This window comes from Bos indicus x Bos taurus, chromosome 9 (assembly GCF_003369695.1).
Source record: "Bos indicus x Bos taurus breed Angus x Brahman F1 hybrid chromosome 9, Bos_hybrid_MaternalHap_v2.0, whole genome shotgun sequence".
NCBI lineage: Eukaryota > Metazoa > Chordata > Mammalia > Artiodactyla > Bovidae > Bos > Bos indicus x Bos taurus.
In genome coordinates, this window is record NC_040084.1 from 92,089,756 (window position 1) to 92,103,134 (window position 13,379).

The 13,379-nt window shown below is 45.7% G+C and overlaps 1 protein-coding gene across 3 annotated transcripts in view; it reads left to right on the forward strand.

Moving 5' to 3' along the window:
• The window catches only part of TIAM2 (T cell lymphoma invasion and metastasis 2), a 237,405-nt gene that overhangs the window by 122,632 nt on the left and 101,394 nt on the right, over window positions 1–13,379 (forward strand). For all 3 annotated transcript variants that reach the window (XM_027551907.1, XM_027551906.1, XM_027551905.1), the window contains 3 exons: window positions 3,499–3,934; window positions 7,097–7,269; window positions 8,531–8,755. In XM_027551907.1, the coding sequence (XP_027407708.1) occupies window positions 3,499–3,934; window positions 7,097–7,269; window positions 8,531–8,755 (834 nt within the window). The remainder of the gene's footprint in view (window positions 1–3,498; window positions 3,935–7,096; window positions 7,270–8,530; window positions 8,756–13,379) is intronic.

Below are 13,379 nucleotides of genomic sequence, written 5' to 3' on the forward strand. Positions count from 1 at the left end.
TTTCCATCCTGTGAGTCAGGTGGGCCAGGTTACACCGAGGGAACAAAAGCCCTCAGTTCTCCGAGGTTGAGCACAAATCAGTCTGCGTCGTTCTCAAGCTGCAACTCTGTTCTGCATTGATCCCCTCTGGGCCCCCAGGTCCATGGAGTAGTTTCCCTCCAGGACACCCCAAGCCTCCGGGACAGAGGGAGAAGAAACCTATTGATGGTTTTTGAAGCGCCCGCTCAGAAGCCACGCCTTTCACATCTGTTCGCGTTTATTGGGCAAAGCGGGTCACGAGACCACGCCGAACTCCAAGGGATGGGGGTTGGGAGCAGGGAATGGTCTTGCCAGGGACCCTAGGGGTGAGTCCTGACCACTGCTGCAGAGTTTCTTAGCGAGAGTCAGGACACAGAGACCCCGGCTTTCTGACCCTCTTCATTTTAGACTCTTGCTGCCCCTTGAGGGCCCCACAGTCCCAGGGAATTTCTGCAGAGGACCAGTGGGCTTTACTATGAAAAGAAAGACAGTGGCATGTGAAGAACAACACGGTGAATTTGGTGCTTTTTCCCATAAAGTGAGGAATGGCGATGAGTTTTCTTTTAGCTCCCAAGGAATTTAGTGACGTCTCTTGAGTTCCTCTTCACTCTGCTGTAATGCTATAATGTCAAGTTATGGTACCTGTCATTTATGATTATCTGATGCAGATAGGAATGAAAATTAGACTTCTTTATGTACATGACTAACACAGCACCTTAGTGTCACACACACAGCACAGTGATCAGGAAATCCAGCTGAATCTCCCACATTCCTTCCTTCCTATTAACCTGAAAATGAGTCACTAGCTATTAGGATTCTAGATAGAAAGCTTTACACATTTGTTACAGACCAGGGAAATTGATATCTGTGTATATGAATCAGTTATAAATGCTAAAATATGTGATCTTTTCTCCATTTTTCAAGGAGGAAAATTTGTCTTTTGCTCTGGTTGAACAGTTAAAAGTTAGCACTATGACTTAAGTCTACCTCTTGTGAGAACCAATGTCAGGAGGGCTGACAAGTTACACTTCGGTTTGACACTTGATGCTTTTCTCTGGCAGGTCTCTGCTGGGTTTGAAACACCCCATCACAGCTCTTGCTGGCTATCAGAGGCAATCCCAGTGTCCTGGGGCTATGAGTCAGAGAGTCCTATTCATAGCTGAAATAATGTCGATATGAGCTAAATGAGAAATATTCCTTCATCTCCTAGGAACGTTTGAAGAGCAACACAGTGACAATTGAGGGGAAAAAAAAAAAAAAAAAAAAACAACCCTTAAACTATTTTGAAAGTTTCCTGTCCAAGTGACTCACCATAGCTGGCTTATTTGCTCAGTTCTTGCATAAGCATCAGGGTATAAATAAATCTGACTATGGGATATCGTATAAACACAGTAGAAGATAATATTTTCATTAGTAATAGCTATGTTTGGGGCTCAGTTGTTTGTAGCCCTTGGGTATTTAGAAGCACTTGTCTAATTGATGATTTTCCTACAAAAGATAGCAGGTAATTGCCGCTTGATTTCCGGATGAAATTTCTGGAAAGAAAACCCCTCCAAACAGGGCAATATTCACCATAAAGTCTTTAGTCAGTGGTCCTTGACCTCATTTTCCCTCCTCTTTATTTTAATGGAGAAGGAAATCTAATTGAAAATTCACTAGCCTGTGAGAGTGTGTTAAGAGTCTCTGCAGAATTACCTTAACCTAAGCTGTAAATTTGAAGTGTCAGAGTCTTTTAAGTCATAAATCAAGCTTACTTTCTTTATTTTTTAAAAGATTTGTTTGTTTGTTTATTTTTGGCTACATCGGGTCTTAGTTGCCGCACTCAGGATCTTGGTTACATGCAGGATCTTTCACGGTGGGCTCCTCTTCAGCTGAGGCATGTGGAATCTCCAGTTGTGGCTCGTGGGCTTTGTTACCTCTTGACATGTGGGCTTCCCAGATGGTGCTAGTGGTAAAGAACCCACCTGCCAATGCAGGACAGGTAAGAAAAGCAGATTTGATCCCTGGGTCAGGAAGATCCCCTGGAGGAGGGCACGGCAACCCACTGCAGTATTCTTGCCTGGGGAATCCCATGGACAGAGGAGCCTGGCTACGGTCCATGGGATCACGAAGAGTTGGACACGACTGAGGTAACTTAGCATGCAGCATGCACATGTGGGATCTTAGTTCCCTGGCCAGGGATTGAACCTGCATCCCTTGCACTGGAAGGCAGATTCTTAACCATTGGACCACCAGGGAAGTCCTCCTAAGCTCACTGTCTGCTCAGAAATTTACTTACTGCTATTGACCAGTGAATGGCCTCTATGCAAGTTATTCTTCTTAAATGACTAGACTTCTAGTCTAGGTGTTAGAGGAAACCTTCTTGTTTTCAGCTCTGTGCACGGCCAGTTCAGTATTCAGTGCGTGTTGTCTTAAGTAGGGCAGTGGTTATTAGATAAACCTAATTTTATTTAGAAATGCTTATGTCTCATTTTGTGTCAGAATAAATGTTAAAGAATCTTGCTTTGGTATTCCCAGTGCTTGGAATAAAATGAGTGCTCAAATAAAACAATGGGAATGAGTAAACAGTATATTCTTTTCATGAAAAAATTCCCAAATTAAGTAAAATATATTAGTTATGAAATAACTACAGTGAAATAGCTATGGTTCTTAACAAGAACCCTTTGTGGATAAGGAGCCCAGGTGCATGGTTTTTACTATCCAAAGAGGGAAAATATTAATACGATGCTAACGATCTTAATGTCTAGACCTGAGCAGGGGTTCAGAAGCTGAAACTGTTCACTGTGGGGAGTGGAAGAAACGTTTATATATAATAACACCCTCCTTGACCCTGAAATTAGTGCTTCTCCTGTTTAGCTTAAAAATGATCCAGAAAGAAAACAAGACTGCAAGAACATGAATTCTTTCCTGGAAGATCCTGATTCATAGTTAGCCAAGAAATTAGCCAGAAATCTTCACTAGTATGTTTTGAATATACTAACTCATTTTTTGATGCCAAGTGTGGGTTAGATTTAGGATGTGTGCATGCTAAGTTGCTTCAGTTGTGACCAACTCTTTGCCACCCTATGGACTGTAGCCCACCAGGCTCCTCTGTCTAAAGGATTCTCCAGGTGAGAATACTGGAGTGGGTTGCCATTTCCTCCTCCAGAGGATCTTCCTGACCCAGGGATCAAACCTGTGTCTCTTACATCTCCTGGCAGGCAGGTTCTTTACCAATAGTGCCATCTGGGAAGCCCTAGATTTAGGATGCTCAGGGATGATTGGTTTACACTTTTTAAGCATTGACTCCCCTGCCTATACACTGGTTCGGACTGTATTGTCTCTATGATTCTTTCTGGTTTGCAGACTTGCTGCATTAAAAAAAATTTGCTTTGCAGCATTTCTATTAGCAAGCCACACTATTATATGCACGCCATGTGGGGGAAGAGGTGCTTTGGCTATACATAACCTCTGATGGGTGGTCATCTGCGTTGCTCACAGGAGCCGAGGTCCAAGGAGGGCAGTGACTACTTTGACAGCCGTTCGGATGGGCTGAACGTGGACACGCAAGGGCCCTCCCAAGGGTCTGTGTCCCTGTGGTCAGGGGGCTCTGCTCAGATCCTGTCCCATAGAAGTGAATCTGCTCATGCGATCGGCAGCGACCCCCTCCAGCAGAACATTTATGAGAATTTCATGCGAGAGCTGGAGATGAGCAGGACCAACACGGAGAACCTCGAGACGTCCACGGAGACGGCCGAGTCCAGCAGCGAGTCGCTCAGCTCTTTGGAGCAACTGGACCTGCTCTTTGAGAAGGAACAAGGGGTGGTGCGCAAAGCCGGGTGGCTCTTCTTCAAACCCCTCGTCACTCTGCAGAAGGAAAGGAAGCTGGAACTGGTGGCCCGGAGGAAATGGAAGCAGTATTGGGTGACACTTAAAGGTATGTGGTCTTCACCACCCAGGGGGTCCCAGGAGTTCTTTCCTCTGCTCTCCTCTTTCCTAGGAAATGTCAGCGAGTCCAGGCTGGACTGGAGTTCATGTGCAGGCATCTGATCCAGAACCGTCCAGCCTGCTTTCCTAAAATACCTTCTCAAACCTGTATAATATGTTCACTTAACAGTCGTATGCATCCTTCATTCTACTGAGTGATGATTGAATGTAACAACTATTGCTTATTATTTTATAGGGGTTTCCGTACCACTCTTTAATACTTGTCCTGCATTTGGGGGATGGGAGGGGAGCCCCGGATAAGTAACCAGGTGTAGTTGAGTTATTTGGAACGTTGAGCATGGATTGTGCACATGTTCAGAACCCCAGAGAGGCAGTCCTCCCCAGCTTGTACAGTGAAGAGTTTCATCCGCATCATTTGGTTTGTGTCACCCCACGTTGATGAGCTAAGAGCGTCTTATTGTCATCACAAACATGTGCTTTGTTTTTGTTTTGTTTTGTTTTTCTGATGCAGAAGAAATAGGAGAAAGCCTTTGCTTTGTGAGGATGATAAAAGTTTTTCACAAGCCTTACCGTTTAAAAATTATAATTGCCTCTCTCATTGTGGATGGATAGATTATTTGATGCGATCTGAGGCTTTGAGTCAGCATCGCGTTGACTGATATAGATGTGAACGCCGAGCAACCCCACAGACCCGGGCATTTCTGCACAGCTGTCCTGAGACTCTTTGTCAGAGGAACCTGGTGTGGTTCCTCAGTAGCAGCTGGCACCCTTCCTTGTCATGGGAGAAGGCAGAAACGGGGGTCACGCTGGACAAAGTGCAGGTGAAAGGCCCAGAGCTATCTGCAGTGCTCCCCATATTTAGAAATTGTGAGTTTTGGGGAGCTGGCATCAACTCATTACCCAGCACCCTCTGGGAAAGGGACACGGAGAAGCCATCTCTTCTCTAGGTGACACCTTCCCCCAGCAAACTGGAGGTTTTATGCAAGTTGAGACCCGGAATCCCTCACAGATGCAGCCCTCTTTTCCAGTTCTCGATTGGATCCTCGTGGTATCTTGTGGCTCAGGAAGGCAAAGGGCGACCCCCTGGGGGAGGCGGGGTCTTCTGTGGGAGGACGGAAGAGATTTGGAAAGCTGGAATAATGGATTGGATCCAGCAAGATAACATTTTTAAGGGATAAGTTGATGCTTTTAAGGTTTAATGATCAAAGAACTACCCAAGTGCGGGAGAGGGAGGTGTGTCTCTAGAGCATGTCAGACACTTTTCTTCAACGTGAAGTTTGTTTACTAAAATGGGTGCTTTGGGACACTGAAAGCAGGATGCTTTCCCTGCTTGCCTTGTGGCTTTGAAAGCCCCAGAGCACACCCCATGGGGTGGTGGTGGTGTGCGTTTGTGTGTCCATATCCTGCTTCGAGAAGCACAGCCATCGGTGACACCGAGGGGCTGTAGAGCTGTGCAGTATGGAAGATGACAACGATTTAGCAACATTTAACCTGGAGGACTGAGAACTGGGGTGACCGTGAGTATAGTGGTCTTCGGGAAGAGACACTGAGTTTATTCTGGTTTATCAAGGTTGGGACAGGACTAATAGGTAGAAGACAAGCTGATGGTGAATTAGTATAAAAAATACACGAAGGGAAAACCCAAAAACCTAGTGCTTTCCAGAGTTTGTGCTCCCGGAGATGTTTGTAGTGCCAGGTGCTTGGAGGCCCCTGGGGAGGTGTGGGCAGGTGTCATTTAAGGTTGAAAGAGGACGTCTCTAGAACACTGTCTCCCATCCTGGCAGCTGTCCAGGGAACCTCTGGCTGCTGGCTTCAGGGGCACAGATTGTCCTGACTTGTCTCTGACCTTTGTAAGATCCATGGGCCTGCCCGGGCCCTTGCTTGTTAAGCATTTGAAGCCCCGTGGATAAAGGATGCTCTCTGGGTGACAGTGTTATAAAGCACACATCCCTTTGTTTCCTTGGCAGCCCAAGAAAGGGTTGGCATGAAGATGTTTTTTTCCCTCCATCATAACCTATCCCATGTGCTTTTCTATGCCTCTTTCCTCTGGGAATTCAGTATTGATGAGTTCAGCTTTCTTGGCTTAGAATCCAAGCTGTAATATTTGGGCTTAACTGTTTGATTTAATTGGCTTAACTGTTTGATTTAATTGTAGTTAAAAACATATATATATATATATATATAGGTATACACACACACACACACACACACATATACATTTAAGCAGAGTTTTAAAATTATCCTTGAAGTGTCTCTGTAAATAAAGTCGAAGCAGTGCTTTTAAGAGAGCAGCTATCAGCCAACCATCTGGTTGCCCACCTACACTGAATGTCTAGGTATGCTAATGGCACACATGTTTTTTAGGGTTTGGAGGATGTAATAAAACTTTAACAAGGGTGATTCTGCTTTCCAGCTGTCTTTTCCAATGAGTGGATTTACGCGTGGTTCACAGGGGACTTCCCGGGCAGAATGTTGGCAGGGCGGATATACTGTCCCTCAGAATGCACAATACGTGGGATGCTAAGGCTGGCAGCATCTTGGTATCTGCCCGAAATGAATTTTACTTCCTCTAGATAGAATGATTCAAGCCCCAGCCACTGGGAGCTCAGTGTTAAGGGAACCATTGCAAAGAATTTGGACTGGGGTGGAGCTGGCACCGCTACCCTGGTCCTCAGGACCCCGGGTCATGGGATGTTGTATGTGCAGCGGTAGCATCAGTCAGACGTTTCCTGATGGAAAGATGGGAGGATTATTTCTAAGTACATCAGTGGCTGGAACAAAGGACTGGCTCAGGCCTGCAGCAGTGGCTCAGGCCATAAACCTCATGCCCCTTCCCCTTATTCTAAGAGGCTCTCACAGCCTCTGCCTTTGGATGCGGGTTGATAGTGGGAGGAGAGATTGCTCAGTGCCCCGCTCAGAGTACTCAGAGATCAGAGAGTACCAGGGAGGGAGAAAGCGCTGCCTCAGGGATGCCATCCCGGGGGGCAGAGCTGGGGTCGTGCACTTTTTTCCTCCTGATTTCTATGCTGTGCTGGGTTCCATTGTAAACTTGTGTGACCATGTTTCCCTCATGTCCCTTCTTCTCGTTCCTTTCCTCCATGGGTCCTCAGGACCTGTGACAGGGGCCGTACTGTGCTTTTCTCTTTCACAGGATGCACGCTGCTGTTTTACGAGACCTACGGGAAGAATTCTATGGATCAGAGCAGTGCCCCCCGCTGTGCCCTCTTTGCAGAAGACAGCATAGTGCAGTCTGTCCCGGAACATCCCAAGAAGGAAAATGTCTTCTGCCTCAGCAACTCCTTCGGGGATGTCTACCTATTCCAGGTACCGCTGAGCTTTCTAAATGGAGGGTGTGGGGGGGGAGGAGGGAGGGAGAGGGTGGGAAGATTTGGGAGAATGGCATTGAAACATGTGAAACGTCATGTATGAAACGAGATGCCAGTCCAGGTTCAATGCACGATGCTGGATGCTTGGGGCTGGTGCACTGGGACGACCCAGAGGGATGGTGTGGGGAGGGAGGAGGGTTCAGGATGGGGAACACATGTATACTAATTAAATAATTTTCTATTAAAGGAAAAAATAAATAAATAAATAAATAAATGGAGGGTGGAGGCGAGATCTCATGTCCTGCTAGGACGAGAAGGATCCGAATTAAGAGGCATGACTTAGCAATAAAATAGAGTAAAAGCCGTTAAACTTTGGGTTAAAGTTTAAGCAAGAGAACTGGCCTCTGCTGACTGCCAGGCACCATGGGGCTATCACCATTCAGTCATTCACCCAGCAAGCATTTCTTGGGTGCCTCTGTGCCTGCATGTGTGCTAAGTCGATTCAGTCATGTCCGACTCTTTGAGACCCCATGAGGTGTATCCCGCCAGGCTCCTCTGTCCATGGGATTCTCCAGACAAGAGTACAAGAGTACTGGAGTGGGTTGCCGCGCCCTCTTCCAGGGGATCTTCCTGACGTAGGGATCAAACCCGTGTCTCTTACATCTCCTTCATTGGCAGGCAGGTTCTTTACCACTAATGCCATCTGGGAAGCCCCGTATTTCCAATATTCCACTCAAATTCTCAATATTTACAGACAACTGTTTTAATATTATTGTGCCCTCCCGGAAAAGTTCTTTTATTATAGTTTTTCGTAAATGAGTCCATACCATGGATGTAATTTCATATCCAGGTTTCAAAATGTAGCATTTTGCTCCTAACATTTCCTCGTCTTATTAAAATTATGAAGGTAGCCTGCTTTTTTAGAGAGCGACGAGATGTACACTGCATGAATATACTGTTTTTTTCTTTTTTTGTATTTTTGTTACTCTCGCTGCTGGTGAACAGCTTGATTCTGGTTTGTCTTCCCATCCTATCTGGGGCCATGTGACACCCTTGATGCTCTCACAGGCCCCCTGGAGTCACGGAAGCCTGCAGATCTGTGTTGAGTGTGTTTTTTAAACTTAAACAGTTTTTATGAAGTGGAGGTATTTGGGGGTTTTACACATCCAAGCCCAGGCTGCCACTTGGGAGAACACTTTTGTGGAGAAACCGTTCCAAATCGCTTCTCCCTCCCTACCCCCCGTCCCCTCTGTGTTTAGGCCACCAGCCAGACAGACCTGGAGAACTGGGTCACCGCCATCCACTCGGCCTGCGCATCCCTCTTCGCAAAGAAACACGGCAAAGAGGACACTGTCCGGCTGCTGAAGAACCAGACCAGAAACCTCCTCCAGAAGATAGACATGGACAGCAAGATGAAGAAGATGGCAGAGTTGCAGCTGTCCGTGGTGAGCGACCCAAAGAACAGGAAGGCCATAGAGAACCAGGTACAGATGACCTATGAGTGTCTCCTCCCGTTACTCACCTCCCTCGCGGCAAACTCAGATGTGGGAGCTGGTTCTTACACTTCCGGCGGAAATAGTTTCTGTGGTCTCTTGGTTCAAGTACTTAAGTGGCTGCACTTTTGTCATATGGGAAATACGATCTGCTTTGGTGGCTGTATAGATATAGTGGAACATTTTATGACCAAATCTTGTTTCCTCGTATTGAGGAGCTCCTGCTTGCCTAGCTGATTCTGTGAATATTGTCACGTTTGGAACAAAATTTGTATAATAACACTACTGGAAGATTAGACAGGTATGATTCTAATACAGAGGATGGCTTCAAAAACGGTAGTCTGGTTGTTCAATTGCTATGTCGTGTCTGATTCTTTGCAACCTCACGACCTGCAACACATAAGCTTTCTTGTGTTTCGCTATCTCCCGGAGTTTGCTCAAACTCATGTCCATTGAACGTGTTGGTGATGCCATCCAACTATCTCCTCCTCTGTCACCCCCTTTTCCTCCTGCCCTCAATCTTTCCCAGCATCAGGGTCTTTTCCAGTGAGTTGGCTCCTTGCATCAGGGGGCCAAAGTCAGTATCAGTCTTTCCAATGAATGTTCCGGGTTGATTTCCTTTAGGATTGACTGGTTTGATGTCCTTGCTGTCCAGGGACTCTCAAGGGTCTTCTCCGGCACCACAGTGCGAGAGCACTGGTTCTTCGGTGCTCAGCCTTCAGTGGTTTGGTATAACACAGCGATTCCTGTATCTGTGGCTTTGGGGGAAAAACACTATTTTTTTGGCTTGTTTTTTCTAACAGATGAGGTGCTAAAGAAAATGCTTTCTTTGGCCTGTTTCCACATTCATCTAGTAATTAGGCAGCTACTGTCTATGCTGCTTGCATTTTACAGGACGGGAAGCAGCTTAGTGTCAGTCTTCCTTTGCTCAGACGACCTGAACACTTAGTCAAGTGTCAGTGAAATTTCTAGCACCCATCTCTTCAGTCAGGTTCCCTGGGAAACAGACTGAGAGATTTGCATGTGAGGAGTTTTATTAGGAATGCTCTCAGGAGTAAGGGAGTGAAGTGAAGTCGCTCAGTCGTGTCCGACTCTTTGCGACCCTGGGAACTGTAGCCTACCAGGCTTCTCTGCCCATGGGATTCTCCAGGCAAGAATACTGGAGTGGGTTGCCATTTCCTTCTCCAGTGGATCTTCCCGACCCAGGGATCGAACGTGGGTCTCCCACATTGCAGGCAGATGCTTTACCCTCTGAGCTATCAGGGAATTAAGGAGAGACTCTGGTTCTGAATTGTGCAGAGCTGGTTCCACAGGGGGCTTAGCAGCTGGGATGGCCATTCAGAGTTGCTTGCTTCTAGTGGGGCATGCCATGACAACTGATCAAGGTAGCTGCCGTCAGAGGGGGCTGATTCCCAAAGAGAGACCTATTTGTGAGCCATGAGCAGCTAAGGGGAAGAATGCCTTTGTCTTCAAAGGGGAATCAGGTGGTACACAACAGTAGCCACTACAGTCCCTTTCAAAATCAGTGTCCAGTGATTTGGGAACTTGAAGAGGGATAGGCTGAAGATGGGTTGGCGTGTGCCTGAATCTTTCGTCCTTTTCACTTTGTAAATTATTATAGAGAGACTAGGTTCTTTTAAAAAAAATACCATGGCAACACAACAATTTAGATTCCCCATAGAAATAATTTTGTCTGCAGCATTTGACTTAAATCACAAATAGTCTTCTCTTTGTGTCTGAATATTTAACCTTGCTTAGAATTTTTTTTCTGTCTGCACATACATGAAGAACTTAGAATGTGTGGAAAGAAATTCCTAGCTGTAAATAAGAAACTGATGAAAGGCTTGCATTCAAATGATATATTTGTGACACATTAAGAATTTGGAATCTGTCAGTTGGCAATAGTAAAATAACCAAGTAATTCCCATCTCCTGCCCCCTCATCAAGTGTTTCTAAATGACAGTGCAGGTGAATGGATTTTCTGGTGAGACCTGGATCTGTCTTTGCTTCTCTTTTTCTGGTATCTTGTGTTGTCTTTCTCCCTACCCAATCCTTCCCTCTCACTGTTTGTCCATCTGGCCTGGCGTGCTGCAATTCATGGGGTTGCAAAGAGTCGGACACGACTGAGCGACTGATCTGATCTGAACAGATGCCTATAGCTTCAACAAATAAACGTAATTTTAAAATACAGATCCCGTTTCTAAGAAATGTATCATTTAGTTAGAAAGCAGGCCCCATAAGCATGAAACTAATGAATATTCTAGAATGATGTAGATTAGGGCATAGTCATCAGATGCTGTGAGGGATCATGGGTTGAGCTTGTGCTGTAATTTTGAGGAGGTGGAGGAAACTTCCTGGAAGAATAGGGCCTTAAAAAATTGGCAAGAGATGTGTAAGTATGAAAGCCAAACCCTATTGGGAAGAGAGTGTAGTACATGGTAGGCAATTTGGTAGTCTAGTTGACCCTTGAGTAACACCAGGGTTATGGGCTCTGACCCTCTGGCAGTCGAAAAGCCACATGTAACTTATAGTTGGCCCTCTGTTTTCAACTAACCACAGTCATATAGTACTGTAGTATTTACTTAAAATCTGTGTGTAAGTGGACCCGTGCAGTTCACATCCTTATTGTTCAAGGGTCACGTGTAGGAGTAACAGAGTGGGGCTTGGGTCTCCTGAGCACACGGGAGCTGAGATGTGGGCTGGGAAGGGATGAAGAGATGGAGGTTTGGTGGGGCAGGGACTGGTGTAGCTTTTTCAGGGTCTGTGAGATAACACTGGGAGGTAAGCCTCTAGACCTAAGGGAGGAACATTCGTTTTTAAATTGTGATGAAAGCATGGTGAATGCATCCTCTTTGGAAGATTAATCTGGCAGTGGCTTGGATAGGGATCAGAATGACCCTGGTCTGCATGTGCAGCTGTGAAGGTCTGGACCAGAGTAACACGACAGAAGTTTAACAATTTTTATGGAAGATGTTTCTCCCAATGCATCATTTTTGATAATTTTATAGAGTATTAAAGATAGTTTCCTATGCACCTGAATTGAAATGTTCCTCAAACAGACAATTGATTTATAGTGTGGCATGTGGGATCTTAGTTCCCCAGTCAGGGATTGAACCTGTGCCCCCTGCAGCGGAAAGTCTTAACCCCTGGATTGTCAAGGAAGTTCCAAAATATGCTCTTTATTTAAAGAGTGACAGCTCACAAACTACAAACTAGAACATATTGATAGTTTTGCCAAGGAACTGAAAAGGAAGTTGAAGCCGCCAAGGAGAACCGTGGGAGTGGACGGTTTTGGGGGTTTTGACAAGGCTGCATCTGCGGGGGACAGACACATCTCTGCCCTTGGCCGCTTCATTCCCAGAGCCTGGCCCGGCTCCTGTCTGGGAAGAGATCTGGCCTGCGGGCAGGCCCTGACCTCTCAGCTTTCTGTCTGGGGCAGGCAGGGATGTGATGCTGTGTCCCAATTCACACGACAAGCGGAAAGGCCTGAGGAGGAGGAGAAAGGTTTTCTTCATGTTTTCTCCACACCATGTCTCCCTCGTGGTCCTGAATTTCCAGGATCCAAAAGCCACGGTAGTCTGTCTGTCATCAGAGATGCTGCTCGTGGGCTCAAGTGCCAGAGTTAGAATCTCATACTGATTGTAGTGGGAGAAGGTGTGGTTTTAACTGGCTCACTAACATTTAAAGCCATACTTTAGTCTCCTGGACACCCAACTTGGAGTTTTCAGGTCCTTATGTGTTGTCAAATGTTTAGGTCAGGGAGAGGAAAGGGAAATTGGGCAACATTGAGCTGGTCCTGGCCCCCTTTTTTTTTTTTTTTTTGGCCTCTTGTTTTCTTTCTCTGTTTATGGCCACAAGAAGTCCAAGCAAACATTTTTTTTTTTGAATTTTCATTAATTTTTAAAATTTTCATTAATTAAAACTAAATTTTCATTAATTTTTTTCATTGTTGGTAAATGCTTCATTTATGATGTCAAAATTGGTGCTGTTTTTTTCTTGGGAGAGGGGAATTACTTTCATATGCCCCCCTACACAGATCCAAGGGTCTCTGGTGGTTGGATGGCCTGGAGAGGAACTCTTTTAAAGAATTAGGGTAATTATAACTTGTGACCAATGTGCATTCTTTGGCAGAATCATTGCATGAGTATTTAAAGCACTGCGCTAATACTACTGATTTTTCATTTTGGTTTTCCCCTCTCCCACCCCCCTCCCCCTTGCTCGCACCCCTTCCCCCACACCCTTCCCTTGATCCCCTCCCCTGCACACAATCACCTTCTCATATTATGCTGCTGAATTTCTGGTAAGAAACAATTGGGTTGATCTTTAGGCATTCCACCTGAGAATATTCTCCGTACCAGAGCCACAGTTTTTAAGGTTGTAATGTATTCATGTTTTCCCAGAGGGCTTTGCGGCAGGTAACGTGAGCTACATTCGCTGTGCCCACTGTTCTTAACTGACTTGCCAGATGGTTGTAAAGAAAGCTATTTTTCTCTATACTTGCAGACACAGAGTATGAAGCATTAAGCGGGGGGGAAGCAGGCACATGCTTAGGATTACTTTTATGAGATGGTTTTGGACTAGAGAATGTTCTATGACATATAAAGGCAAAGGTATT